At 45.7% G+C, this 15,036-nt stretch overlaps 1 protein-coding gene across 1 annotated transcript; it reads left to right on the top strand.

Moving 5' to 3' along the window:
- The first annotated feature begins 284 nt into the window (after positions 1 to 284).
- On the top strand, positions 285 to 12,282 carry LOC122151987 (putative zinc finger protein 876). Its single transcript, XM_042783389.1, has 3 exons — positions 285 to 828; positions 7,723 to 7,910; positions 12,154 to 12,282. Exons 1-3 carry the CDS (start codon positions 285 to 287, stop codon positions 12,280 to 12,282), a joined length of 861 nt encoding a protein of 286 aa, XP_042639323.1.
- Positions 12,283 to 15,036: the final 2,754 nt, after the last annotated feature.

The following is a 15,036-nucleotide window of genomic DNA, read 5'->3' on the forward strand; positions in this document are numbered from 1 at the left end:
GTAACGAACTTAGCAAAGATTCCTGTAGTTTGTCATCCTTTTGGACACATGTGAGAGGTCATGAGCGTGAATGGAAAGCACATTGTAAAACCTCTAGTCATCCTTCATCCATCATTTCACCTAAAAAATTTCGTAACAGAGATAAGGATTTTGGATGTAAAGAAAGTGGGAGAGCTTTTGATTTTTCTTCATTTCTCACCAGACATATGAAAACTCACAGCGGAGAGAGGCTTTATAAATGTACACAATGTGGGAAAGCCTTTAGGTATGCCTCAAACCTCATTATGCATGAAAGAATTCATAGTGGAGAGAGGCCTTATAAATGTCAGAAATGTGGGAAAGCCTTTCGCTGTTCTTCTTACCTCAGTAAACATAGAAATACTCATAGTGGAGAGAGGCCCTATATATGTAAAGAATGTGGGAAAGCTTTTAGTTGTTCTTCTTACCTCAGTAAACATAGAAATATCCATAGTGGACAGAGGCCCTATATATGTAATGAATGTGGGAAGGGTTTTAGTTGTTCTACTCACCTCAATAAACATAACAGTACTCATAGTGGAGAGAGGCCCTATGTATGTAAAGATTGTGGGAAAGCCTTTAATTATTCCCATCATCTCTCTAATCACATGAGAACTCACAGTGGAGAGAGGCCCTTTGAATGTAAGGAATGTGGGAGAGACTTTAGTCATGACTCATCCTTTACTATACATATGCGAACTCACAGTGGAGAGAGGCCTTATGAATGTAAGGAATGTGGGAAAGCCTTTACTTCATCCTCATACCTTCTGGTACACATGCGAACTCACAGTGGGGAGAGGCCTTATGAATGTAAGGAATGTGGGAAAGCCTTTATTAGTTCCTCATCCCTTAATAAACATAGAAGAACTCACAGAGGAGAGAGGCCCTATGAATGTCAGGAATGTGGGAAATCCTTTAGTTGCTCCTCATCCCTTAGTAAACATAGAATATCTCACAGTGGGCAGAGTCCTTTTGAATGTGAAGAATGTGGGAAAGCCTTTAGTTGTTCCTCATCCCTCATTACACATAGAAGGACTCACACTGGAGAGAGGCCTTTTGAATGTAAGGAATGTGGGAAAGCCTTTAGTCAGGTCTCAACCCTCAATAAACATAGGCAAATTCACAGTGGAGAGAGGCCTTACCAGTGTAAAGAATGTGGGAAAACCTTTACTTTATTCTCATACCTTCTGATACACATGCGAACCCACAGTGGGGAGAGGCCTTATGAGTGTAAGGAATGTGGGAAAGTCTTTACTAGTTCCTCATCCCTTAATAAACATAGAAGAACTCATAGAGGAGAGAGGCCCTATGAATGTCAGGATTGTGGGAAAGCCTTTAGTTGCTCCTCATCCCTTAGTAAACATAGAAGATCTCACAGCGGGCAGAGTCCTTTTGAATGTGAAGAATGCGGGAAAGCCTTTGGTTGTTCCTCATCCCTCAATACACATAGAAGGACTCACACTGGAGAGAGGCCTTATGAATGTAAGGAATGTGGGAAAGCCTTTACTCAGGTCTCAACCCTCAATAACCATAGGCGAATTCACAGTGGAGAGAGGCCTTATATATGTAAGGAATGTGGGAAGGCCTTTACTTTTTCCTCATCCCTCAATAAACATAGGCGAGGAGCTCACAGTAAGGAGAGACCTTATGAATGCAAAGAGTGTGGGAAAACTTTTTATTCTTCTTCATCCCTCATTAGACATTTAAGAACTCATAGTGGGGAGAGGCCTTATGAATGTAAGGAATGTGGGAAAGCCTTTAGTTGTTCCTCACTGCTCAATGTCCATATAAGAATTCACAGTGGAGAGAAGCTTTATGACTGTAAGGAATGTGGAAAAACCCTTAGTTCTTCCTCATCCCTCAAAGGACATATGCGAACTCACAGTGGGGAGAGGCCTTATGAATGTAAGGAATGTGGGAAAGCCTTTAGTTTTTGCTCATCCCTCATTACACATAGAAGAATTCACAGTGGAGAGAAGCCTTATAAATGTATGCAGTGTGGGAAAGCCTTTAGTTGTTCCACAACTCTCACAGTTCATAGAAGGACTCACAGTGGAGAGATGCCATATAAATGTAAGGAGTGTGAGAAAACCTTTAGTAATTCCTCATCCCTTGTTAGACATGGAAGAACTCACAGTGGAGGGAGACCTGTGAATGTAAGCAATATGTGAAAGCCTTTAGTGATTTCTCAACTCTCACTAAACTTAGAAGAACTCACAATAGAGAAAGTCCTTACGTATGTAAAGAATGTGGGAAAGCCTTTAGACTAGACAAGTTTCAAACCGAATTAGACATGGAACACTTCACACTGTAGAGAAGGCTTATGAGTGTAAGGAATATGGGAAAGGAAAGCTTTAGGCATTGCTCTCTGCTCAGTATACATACAAGCAAACAGTGGAGAAAGGCTCTATATATGTAATGGTTGTGGGGAAATTTTCAAGCAAACCTCACACCCCACTCAACATAAGTTCTAGTGGGCAGAGACCATGTGACTGTAAGGAATGTGGAAAGGGCTTTAGTTGTTCCTCATGCCTCATTAGTAATGGAAGAAATTTCATTAGACATTGAAGAAGTCACAGTGGAGAGAGGCCTTGGGAATGTAAGGAATGTGAGAAAGCCTTAAGATGTTACTGCTCACTGTATGTAAGAACTCACAGTGGAGAGAGATGCCTTATGAATGTAAGGAATGTGGGAAAACCTTTAGTTGTTCCTCATCATTCACTGCACATTTAAGAACTTAGTGGAGAGGCTTTATGAATGTAAGGAATGTGGGAAAGTCTTGAGTAATTCCTCATCCCTCACTAGACATGGAAGAACTCAGAGAGGAGAGAGACCTTTGAATGTAAGGAATATAGCAAAGGAAACTTTTAGGCATTGCTCTCAGGTCAGTAAACATACAGGTGCTTGTAGTGGAAAAAAGCTCTGTAGAAGTAAGGAATGTGGGGAAATCTTTAGGCAAACTTCACCCTTCAGTCATCATGAGTAGAGGGAGACCATGTGAATGTAAGGAATGTGGCAAAAGTTTTAGTCATTCCTTTATCTCAACATAAGTCATGGTGCAGACAATTGATGAATATGAAAGATGTGGGAAAGCTTTTAGATTTTCTTCTTATCTTATGACGTTTGAAATTTCACAGTGGAGACAGGCCCTGTGAAAGTAAGGAATGTGGGAAAGCTTTTAGTCAGGCCTCAAACCTTAGTAGACATATTTCATATTTACTGCTAGAGTTTTGAACACCAAATCTCTGAAAGTCTGCAGTTAGAGAACAGATACTCTCAGTGAGTAAAAAAGTAATACCATTCTAAAGAAAAGATTCTTGTGTCTTTGGGAGAAAGGATGGTTTCATCCTAATGGTGGGTCTGTCTGCATCAGTGTTGGTCACTTCCTCAGTTCAAGCTCATTGTAACTTTCTCAAAGTCCCTGGGTATTATAAGTGAGGCTACGAGGAACAGCCTTGAGAAAATGTGGTTTTGTATTTTTTATAGTGTTTCTATGCATGTTATTTTACATACAATTAAATACACTTGTATATGGTTTTGTGTGTTTTCATATTTAATGCATTTCCTTCTATTCTTTTCGGCTATGAAGTTAAGTATTTCCCCCCTTATAATTACTAGCGTTCTGATAGGGTGCTAACTTTGAGACTGTCCAAATACTGTTTTTCACCATACTTTGGCGTATTAATTTTAGTATTAATTGATATTTATTACCTAACATTATTATTGTGGTGTTTGCCAAATGATATTTTGTTTTACAGTCATTTTCTCTATAGGAAATAGACTTCTACAATCATTTTCTCCCCTTCATTTATGTATTAAATTGTTTATAATACTCTTGGCTGTCTTCAGATGATGAACAAGGTCTGTGTTTAAGTAACTTCTGTGAAATTCAAAACTCTTACATACAGTTCATATTTAATGTTATTTACGCAAATGTTTTCCTTTTATATAGTACACGGGGTATTTTTCTACACACATACACACACACACACACACACAAAATCAAATACTTCCAGACTCACTGAAACAACTTTAATCTGATAACAGTGATCATAATAATGTTTCAATGCACATCTCAAATTCCCTGTTGTTACTGCTTCAGTGGATTACTAGTTCATCCGCACCCAGCACCCTGGTCTGTGGGATGCCATGAGGCCACCTGCATGGGTGACAAACATGCAAACGCCTACTGTCGAGTGCAGGTGGGGTATGATGGAAATGTGGAGCTCAGGCTCTGCCCCTCCACATTTCCAATCATGATTTGTGGGTTTGCTGGCCTCCATCTTGCTCTGAGTAAGTGGGTAAGACATGAAGGGCTTGAGTTGCTACAGCAGGGTCGTCTTAATTTGTAATAGGCGTTATGGGGGATTGTTTGTAAGTAGGGGTTGTATGTAAGTCACATGGTCATAATCCAAGGTCTTTTATTTTCATGCTCAGATTTTCCCAGATTTGGTTATGTGTATGTGGTTGCAAGGGATGTCCAAGTGATCATCTGTATTTTGTTGACATGGCTCTGTTACAGTTTGTACATTACTTCTTGCCCGTGTTCAAATCTCACCTTGTTCTTTTTAAGCCTGAGCCCCGGAATCCCATTCTTATCCAAGAAACCTAGGTTCTTTCATTAGTGCAAAAACAGCAAGGAGGCCACATGTTCTGCCCTCCTCTAATCCCACAAGAGGAAGACAGGATTACCAGCAGTAAACCAAGGCCTATTCCTGCCAGGCCAGACATGCTGCCTCCCCCCTCCAGCCCTTGCTCCAACCGTTCCTCCCAAAGCACCCACCACCTCTCTCCTGGGTTCGATAATTCGCTGCAGTGGCCACACAGAGCTCAGAAGTTATGGGGTTTATTAGGGAAGCACCACAGGCTACAACTCAAGTTCAGGAAGAACGCTCAGTCTCTCTCCCAGCCCACTGTCCCTCGGCCAACAGTCTCTCACAGTCTCATTCCCAGCAGTGCTGGTCCCTCGGTGTCTCACTCAGCAATGCGTGTCTCTTGCATCTCTTTCCCAGCAGCACGTGTCTCTTTCTGGAGCGCGTGTCTTTTTGTCAGCAGCGAGTCTTCCTCAACCAGCAGTCAGAGAGAGTTCTGTCTCCAGGAGGCCTCTTTTTGAGCCCGGAAGGGTGGTCAAACTAGCCAATCACAGCATCAGAACTCCAAGCACGTGAGAGAGAGTGGGAACCTCCCAGAACTTGTATTGTGCCACGCCCAACAGAAATAACCCAGGTGGATAGCTTCAGCAATCAGGAGCTCCTCAGTTGCTCATAGAAAATCCCACCATGGAATTTACAAAGACTCATGGGTAGAAAAGCCACACTAAGTAATTTACTACACCACAATTAGACAACTGATACTTAGAAACAAGTGTTTGAGTATTGAATGTGCTGATTGTTACTGGGCCCTTGAAATGGAAAGGGCTGGGGGTCTACACATACAAGGACACATTTAATTTCAAGAACCACAAGATCTTAACCATGTATCTGCTTCCAGTCCAACAGCACAGTCTTCGCTGTAACATTTTCCCTTCTTCTCATATTCCTTTCTATAATAGTACAACTATTGGCTGTCATTATTCATATGTTCCCAAATGTTAGAATTTATTAAGGCTTCAACCTGGTTCTTCTTTCGTCGTGCCCAAGAAAGCGTCTCCACAACAGACCCAAATTTTAAATCTTTGAGTGATTTGCCTCTGAACCAACAATGGGAAAAATTATAGATCAAAGCCCAACTAGAAACTTAATCTTTTTTTGTTTGTTTATTTTAATTGTGATTTGGGGGAAAGTATACAGAGCAAATTCATTTTCCATACAGTAGTTCATACACATTTTCTTTCAGGACATTGACTGCAATTCCCCACAGTGCGACAGCTCTTGTCTCACTTCCTGTGGTTTCTTCTTCCCAGTCCTTCTTTCCTGTGCTTTCCTTCCCCTGCCTAGTTATAACCCTGCACAAATTCTGCCCTTCTGTTCTCCCATGGTTGATTGTTGTAAGGAGCGTAGGCACCTGATGTTAAATGTTCACTCCCTATGTTTGTCTATTTGAACTCTCTGAACTTAGTGAGTTCATTTCCAGACCTGCAGGGTAATTAGGGGCCATAGTCTCAGGGGTCTCACCAGGCTGTATCAGACCAGTAAACCTGGTCTTTTTTTTTTTTTTTTTGCAATTTTGACCTTTGTTCCACATTGATCTCCCATTCTATCCATGATCTGCACTGATCCCTTTATGAGAGGTTGACAATGGTAGCCAGGCACCATCTAGTTATTCTAGGTCATGTAGGCTGATTTTTGCATGGTCCACTGTATGGCTGCTGATCACTGGTTCACTGATGATGTTTCCGTTCTGATCCTTGAGTTCATTGCTGTGGTCACCGGGTGTTTTGAATGTCTTCCAGTCTAGAGGAATCGTCTCCCAGCACTATATTAGACAATGTTTTCTTGTGATCTATGCTTTCATTTTAATGTGCTGAAAATATACGTAACAAAAATAATGCCATCTCAACAGTTTCTGCCAGTACAATTGAGTAATAGTGATTCCATTCAAGTTGGGCAGTCATTCCCACTACCCTTCTCCAAGTTTTTCCACCACCATGAACATCAACTCAATGAGCCCTAGGAAAAGTCCCCCTTCCCCCTCCATCCCATCTCTGGTAACCACTCAGACTTTGCTTTCTTTTTATATGCTTATTTATATGTTACGGAATGAATTATTAGCCCTAGAAAATAAGCATTGTAAGTGCTAACCACTATGCCTGTTGTTCAGACTTTACCCTTCCGTATGGATTATACCGCAACATGAAACAGAATTCTTCACAACTAGACAAGTACACAACATTATGATAAATGGGAAAAAAGGTTAAGTTCTCGGTGATTTATTTTTGTTTTGGATCCATAATGAGCACCTATGGAAGCAACAGTAAATAAATACACTCCTTGGAAAGATCCATCTTAGGAAAACCCAAGAACAGTGTTTGCACAGGGAGATGGCTGGGGGAATGGGGTGGGAGTGCAGGGGAGGGAAGGACTCAGGCCAGAGGTAACTAGGGGAAGTGGGAAAAGACCTGTTACAGTGTGGGGAAGGGCAGTCAATATCATGAGGGAAAAAAATGTATGAACTACTGTGTAGGAAATGAATTTGCTCTCTAAACTTTCACCCAAATTACAATAAAACTTTAATTTTTTACAAAACAAAGCAATGCAGAGGCCTTAAATCCTGCCTTATGCCCTTTGTAAGGTAGTGGCTTTCCCTCCCTCGGCAGGGATGGTGTGAGAAACCGGAAGCGGAAGTGTGTATGTTCCTTGAGTGGGTCACCAGCCACGTGGGGTCACGCTCCTGTTGCTTTGGGAGGTATGGTCTCTCTGTAACCCTTCGTCCTCAGTCCCCGCAGGCTCTGGTCCCAGGTCGAGGCGCTGTCCACGCTCTCCCACACAGTCTGGGTCTTCCCGCTTCCCGGAGCCTCGGGACCTCCTGTAGCCTGGACGCGGAGCTGTGTCTCTTGGTGCTGGGACAGGTAACATCGTGGGACCTGTCGCTGAGCAAACGGGAGGTTCTCAGCCCACAGTTCCCAGGTCACTGGAACTTGGTGAGAAATGCGAAGTCGGGGCCATGTGGGCCTGGGGGGGGGTCATAACCCTGAGTCTGACCGCCTCGCTCCCACCCTGTGGTCTGCGCCCAGGTCCCTCGTTTTCTTTACTTTTTCCCACGCAGCCCCGGCCAGACCCACCCGCGTTCACGCTGCAGTCACGCTGGGCGCCTCCATCACCACGGCCTGGGGGTCTGTTTCCCGTTTATGGAGCGATGCCACCTGCACTGGGCCCCGCGCTCAGGACTCAGTGGGCTGTGTGTCCCGCTCAGCAGAGGGCGCCGGGAGGGCAGAGTGTGTGCGCAATTTGCCAGTGAGTCGTGTTCCCAGAGTCTGGGAGGAAGTCAGTCCTCGTCCGTGGACAGTGTAGACCTAGTAAGGGGTGGGCTGTGAACCCAGGTCCACTCTGTTCTCAGTTCGGGGGGCGGTTCCTGAGTGCAGTTTTCCACCCGAAATGGCCTCCTGTTTGTTTTCGGTGCCTCATGGGGCAGGACTTGTGCTGAGTGTTGCTGGCCATTGAGGGAATTCCCAGGGGAGGCTGAGATGCCCTCTGCAGTAGGAGTGAGGAGACCCAGAACCTTCCCCAGAGGCACGCTCAGAGGCGTTAGAAGTTGTTGTCCGGGAACAACTTCTGTCCGAGTAGTTGACCAGATGACAGCAGGGAAGGTGGCTTGCAAGTGTCTGCAGATGGTGAGCGGCCGGTGGGGCCGCTCAGGTAACCGCTGTCCCCTCCCACTTTCCAGGGCTATTTATGCCCGAGTTTGGGCAGCTGAGGATGGAGGCTGCGTGCCTATTCCGAGACATGGTGGCACTGTGTCCAGAAAGGGCCTTGAACAGTGTCTTGTGGCCACCACCTGTGTTTCACTCTAAGGTGCTGCCCTCAGCAGCTTAATGGATTGTACCTGCTCTGCAGAAGGGCTCCACTGGCCTGGAGGAGGGGACTGGGGGCAGGAAATAGCTAGTTGCCTAGCACCCTCAGGGTGGAGCATGGCCTTGAGCCTGGAAGCCAAACAAGCATCACTCCTACTGACTCACCACTGTCTCCTCCCCATCCTTCTTCCATTACAGGTCTGCAGTGTGGGGCGGGGAGAACTGGTCCGGTCCAGGCAGCTGGGGACCCAGGGTGACCATTTGCCCATCTGTGAATTCCAGGAAGGATTTCAACTGCTGTGACTGGCATGTGGCCCATACGTTCATCTGCTTCCAAAGTGCACAGTGCTCTGCTTCCAGTCCCCTCCCTCTTCCTGAAGTGGCTTCTTGGGCTCAGAGACGACATTCCCTGAGACCTCTGGAAGGTGCCCCAGGCAAAGGTGAGTTTTCTAAAGAACTGGTTCTTCTTACCGTAAGTGGACCAGGGTGGGTATGAATTGTTGGGGGACTATGTGTGCTGTGGGACTATGATTCCTCAATGAAGAAAAAAAGGTGACAGAGGAGGTTAGGGTCCTGCGCCTCAGGAGGCAGCCATGGTCCTCCTGTCACTGGGCCCTTCCTCCGTGCAAACGTGGCTTTTCTAATTTGGACGCCTGATGTCACCGTCCTCCGTGACTTTCTGAGTTGGAACCTTGGAGTATTCGCATCCCCACCCTGGGCCTTGGTACTCTGTGTTGAATGAGAGCGTCCCCAGACCAGAGCCTGAGGACGGAGCAGCTTTGGCTCTGAAGGCTGAGACCAGGCCCTCCAAGCCTGTCCTCATCTCGTGTCTCTTAACCAGTTTTCTTGACTTTGCCCAGACACTGGAGCATTTTCTGTACAGTTCTAAAAGAAACCCTCCCCTCAAAATGTGTTATGGGTTAGAAAAGGGGGAGTGAGCTCATAGGTGAAGGCCAGACCCTGAGTGTGTATGGGGTCCTGGGTGATGTTGGTGCTCTCCTGATGTTGCCAGATGTGTGAAGGCCAAATGGTGAGCCAGCTGGATGTGGTGCGAGGTCTCCAGGCATAGTTTTTTTTTTTTTTTTAATTTTATTTTGATTTGAGTGAAGATTTACAGAGTAAATTCACTTTTCATACAGCAGTTCACATATACTTTGTCTCATGTCATTGACCAAAATTAACAATGCAACAGCTCCCCTCCCACTTCCTCCCCATAGTTACCTCTTCCCAGTGTCCATCCCTCCATACTCTTCTGTGCCCTGAGCTGTCCACACGTTTTTAGAAATTTTTTTTTTTTTAATTGTGGTCAAAACATACATAAGACATTCACTAACGTAACAAATTCCACATTGACAACTCAGGTACATTGATGACATTTTTCATGTTCTGCCAATAAATGATTAACTTTGTAATGCTTTTATTATTATGAATGTGCACCCCTGGTAGAAGCACTTAGTATCTCATTTCACTTACCCTGTTTGATATCCTTATATCACTGACATTGTTGCTCCAACAGATAATACTCTCAAAGATGGAAAGTCACTGTGACCTACTTTCTGAAGACGTGTTCCTCTTCTTGTCTTCCTTCAGTCTGTCCCTGTTCTCCAGTTTCCTTTAAACAACCAGCTGTAGTAGTTTCTGAAGCATCTTGTCAGTGTTAATGTAGAAACAAGGAAATGAAAATAGACATTTTCATTAGCTTTAGTTTGTTACAGGAGCTCTGTTGGTGCAATGGTTAACACATTTGGCTACTTACCAAAAGGATGATGGTTCAAACTCACTAACCGTTCCATGGAAGAAAGATGAGACAGTCTGCTTACATGAAGTTTTACAGCGTTGGCAACCCAGTGGGGGTTGCTGTGAGTCAGAATCCACTCGATGGAAACGAGTTAAATTTTATTTATTGGTTAGTCTGTTACACAAAAGTTACCAAAGAATCCGTTCTTATTTTGAATGAAGGAACACTCCTGGTGTTCTTTCCTTAACAGTGTGTACCGAGCTGAAACCTAAATTCTTAACAACCCCAAATGCTGCATGCAGTTGTTCTTACTACCTTTGATGTTTTTAACTGTGTCGCTGTGAATGGACACTTGGATTGTGGCCATTATGTTGCTTTTACAACTGTTGTTCTAGTATATAGACATGTAAATTTCTAAGATCAGGGTATAAAGAGTTTAGTTATAAAAGCCTTTCTGTTGTACGAACAAGGTCCTTCCCTCTGTTGTGCAGAGCCAAGGATCACAACAGGTTGAAGTGAGAGAGCAAAGGATTGATTATCGCTACCCAAGGACACAGAGAATTGCTTCTCTTAAACGTCTGTCTCCCTGAGCTGGGAGATGGTTGGCTCTTTAAGGGCATTGGGCTGAGGGCTGGGAGGGTTTAGGAAGACTTGGAATGCTTTTTTCTTGTTTGATGAGTTGTGGCTGCCTTGTGACTCTCTGCTCTTCTTCTGGTCAGAAGTGTCCTTCAAGTTCCTCCTACCTGCCTGGAAAGGTGACATCTGCAAGGCAGGGACAGTGTGGGAGTGGGCCTCCTCAGGCCTCTGGTTCCCCAGGGATGTGTCTGTCCTCCTTTATCTTGGTTGCTCCGAGGCTGGTGTCTCCTCTCTCAGGGTCATCTCCCTCCATAAACCGCAATTACCAGCTACTACTGGGCAGTGAGTTTAAGCCAGGTGCCCAAAGGAATGTGTGAGGACAAACACTGCCTCCGATTAACCATCTTACTCACAGAGCGGGAAGGAGAAGATGAAAGGAAAACAGTTAACTATTATGGTTCCTGTCTACTCTAATCACACCTGTTAGTTCAAGACATTTCTGCAGTTTTCCAGCAAAATGGCTTCTTTGGCCCTTCAATACTTATGAACTAAGATAATTAAAATCAAACTACAGAGGTTTTCACGTGAGTTTGTATAATTAGTATATGAAAATAACATTTTTATTTTAAACTTCATTGTGACTTTGATGACAAGTCAGCTTAAGCATAAGTCACCAGATCATCATTGGAATGTCCGCCACAAGACCTAACAGCATCAGACAAAGAAGCACGAGGCAGAGATTCACACGTGCGATGAAGGCTCCTGGGTGTCTTTAGAGCTCTGGTGGTGGTACAGTGCCTAAGGCATTTGACTCCTGACCAGAAGGCTGACAGTTCAAACCCACCAGCTACTCTGCAAAAGCAAGATGGGGCAGTCTACTTCTGTAAAGATTTATTGCCTCAGAAACCCAGTGGGGGTTGCTATACTCGGACTCAATGGCACTGAGTTTGGGTTTCTTGGTTAGTGTTGGATAGCAGTAATGGTGGCCCAATATGAAAAATGTCATCAATGTCCTTGAGCTAGATATGTGGAAGTTGTTATGTTGGCAAATGTCTTGTGTATGTTTTCACTACAGTAAAGTGAAAAAGAAAAAAAGATCCACACAGTGTCTCTGCAGAGCATGTGCCGCTGACCCAGAGAAGGCGCCTTGCTCAGGGCAGGAGGCCAGTGGAACTGATGATGTTGAAGTCAGACCTTGTGAGTCGCTCTGTAGCTAACGTAGGTCTGTGTTGAGTCTGGTACATGATGATATTGAAGTCAGACCTTGTGAGTCGCTCTGTAGCTAACGTAGGTCTGTGTTGAGTCTAGTACACGCCCTGACACCCAGACTGCACTGTCACTCACTGGGATTTTCCCGCTGTGTTCCTGCTAGCCCTTTGCCAGTTTCACCAGGATGGAGACTAAGTTTGTTCAGATGAGGAGACAGACTGCAGATGTGACGGGAAAGGAGCCCCTGCTGGAATGCTTTCCTCAGCAGCTCTCAGGATGTGACGAGCAGTGAGCTTCATGACCGTAGTGATGCTTGTAGTTCACCAGAGCCCTATGGACTCCAGTGTGCCCTTCCCTCTCCCCGTGGGACTGTGTGCACCATTCTTTTTTAAAAAATGTGTTATTGTGATTTGAGTGAGTTTCCAGAGCAAATTCCTTTTCCAGACAGCCGTTCATACAGGTTTTGTCTCTCAACACTGACTTCAGTTCCTCACAGTGTAACAGCTCTTTTCCCACTTCTTCCCTGTAGTCGCTTCTTCTCTGTCTCCTTCACTGTGGCCCTTTATGCACATAGAACCTGTGTTAATGTTCTGGAAGCTGGAGCCCACTGCCTGTTTCCTCACCTGTTCACAGCCAGTTAATCCTTTTCTAGTTTGTCCTTTATGGGCTCGGGTCACACCCGGCAGGGACCCATTTTTAGGGTAACATCATCACTTCGCTCCTCTGTTTCACTCTGATTTACGCCACATGCTTTTCAGGTGCCCACAGACCCCACCCCTCTCTAGGGTCCTCTCCGGCTGCTCTCCGGCCTCTCCCTCTGCTCCCGTCCCACTGGGCTCGGGCTCTTCCTGCAACCCGCCGGCCACCTTCGCCGCTCAGGCCTGGGCTCTGGGTCTCCCTGCGGCCCGCCGGCCACCTTCCCTGCTCAGGCCTGGGCTCTGGCTCTTCCTGCAGCCTGCCGGCCACCTTCCCTGCTCAGGCCTGGGCTCTGGGTCTCCCTGCGGCCCGCCGGCCACCTTCCCTGCTCAGGCCTGGGCTCTGGCTCTTCCTGCAGCCTGCCGGCCACCTTCCCTGCTCAGGCCTGGGCTCTGGCTCTCCCTGCAGCCCGCCGGCCACCTTCCCCGCTCGGGCCTGGGCTCTGGCTGTGGCCGCTTTCTGGAACAGTCTCCTCTCAGAGGTCCCTTGGGTGTTCCCTTCAGTCCCTCATGTCTGAGCTCAGGGGTCTGTGTGCAGTGAAGCCCACTCTGGACACCAGCCTAAGGAATGCTGCTCCTTGCATGACCCACGCTGTCTCCTGTGCTATACGCAATGTTTCCACAGTTCTCTCACATTTATGTGTATGTTGTTAAGGGGACATTGAGTCCGCCCTGGCTCATAGCGACCCCATGTCCAACAGAACAAAACACTGAGGTTCTGTCCCAGCCTCACAATCCTTGCTCTACTTGAGCCCATTGTTGTAGCCACTGTGTCAATCCATCTCGTTGAGGGCCTTCCCCTTTTGCGCTGACCCTCTACTTTACCAAGCATAACATCCTTCTCCAGGGAATGGTCCCTTCTGACAACATGACCAAAGTAGGTCAGAAAACGTCTGGCCATTCTCACTTCCAAGGAGCATTCCAGCTGCACTTCTTCCAGGACAGATTTTTGTTCGTTCTTCTTGCAGTCCATGGTACTTTCAGCATTCTTCGCCAACACCACAACTCAAAAGCATCAACTTTTCTTCGGTCTTCCTTATTCATTGCCAAGCTTTCACATGTGTATGAGGCAACTGAAAACACCATGGCTTGGGTTGTTGTTGTTATGTGCCATTGGGAAACGACTCATAGCAACCCCTCCTTGGGTTTCCAAGGCACTATCACTATGGAAGTAGATTGCCCCATCTTCCTTCCAAGGAGTGGTTGGTGGGTTTGATTCACCAGCCTTCTGGTTAGCAGTCAAGTGCCTTAGGCACTGTGCTACCAGAGCTCCCTGGCTTGGGTTATATACCTTAATCTTCGAAGGTTGGTGGTTCGACCCTACCAGCTGCTCCGCAGACAAAAGATGAGTGGTCTGCTTCCGTAACAATTATAGTCTTAGAATCCCAGTGGGAGTTGCTATGAGTCAGAATTGATTTGAACATGTGGAATCAGGTCTTTTTTTCCCTCTGGCACAGTCACCACCCCTTATAGTAGGGAGATCTGTAATTTTTAAAGTTAAAAGTTTTTCCTTCTTAACACTTTAAAGAGGTCTTTTGCAGCAGATTTGCCCAGTGCAATATATCATCTTGACTGCTGTTTCCATGGGTATTGATTGTGGATCCAAATAAAATGAAATCCCTGACAATTTCAGTGTTTTCTCCATTTATCACGATGTTGTTACTGGTCCAGCTGTGAGAATTTTTGATTTCTTTATCACACACACACATACTCACTGCCATCGAGTAAAATCCGCCTCATAGCAACCCACCCTTTCATTCCCAAGGAGGTATCTCTACAGAAGTAGATTGCCCAGTCTTCCTGTTGATGTGTCATCCATACTGAAGGCTGTAGTTTGATCTTTATCAGGAAGTGCTTACCTTTATACATAGCTGTATTAGTAATTGCTGAGTCATGTTTTAGAGCTTCATTGCTGAATCCACTTGGGTTGTGGAAAGCCGTGGCCTACAGCAGCAGCCCTGACTTCATTTTGACTCCTGACGTAGACCATGCGTGGAGAAGTCCCGGCACGTGTCGGGAGGGGCAGTTTGCCCTCCAGAAGTGTGTGGTTGAAAGTAGATGATGGTCACACAAAGCACTAGGGAGCTTGCCTGGCCGTATCCTTAAATGATTTACTGACAAAGCTGCTTGTTGTCTAACTTAAAGGTTGGGCTCCTGCTATTGGCTTGAACCTACCTTATGGCTGTGACTCGGGCTGCATGATCATATCTGGCCCACCACCGAGCCAGGTAGGCAAGGCCTAGAACCAATCCTGTAAGCCTTTTCTATCTTCAGTTATGTGTGTATCTCAATCTTGGTCTTTTCTCTGCTTCTGTAGTCCTGTCTGCAACAGTGATGAATGACTCTGCCAC

Source organism: Orycteropus afer, unplaced genomic scaffold (assembly GCF_000298275.1).
Source record: "Orycteropus afer afer isolate SDZICR_OR568_19922 unplaced genomic scaffold, OryAfe1.0 scaffold01008, whole genome shotgun sequence".
Taxonomy (NCBI): domain Eukaryota; kingdom Metazoa; phylum Chordata; class Mammalia; order Tubulidentata; family Orycteropodidae; genus Orycteropus; species Orycteropus afer.

Coding starts and splice junctions, on each gene's coding strand:
- LOC122151987 (XM_042783389.1), top strand. CDS start 285: ATGCATGAAAGAATTCATAGTGGAGAGAGGCCTTATAAATGTCAGAAA. Junction 829..7,722: donor TGGGGAGAGGCCTTATGAAT/GTAAGGAATGTG, acceptor TTTCCCACGCAG/CCCCGGCCAGACCCACCCGC. Junction 7,911..12,153: donor AGTGTGTGCGCAATTTGCCA/GTGAGTCGTGTT, acceptor TGTTCCTGCTAG/CCCTTTGCCAGTTTCACCAG.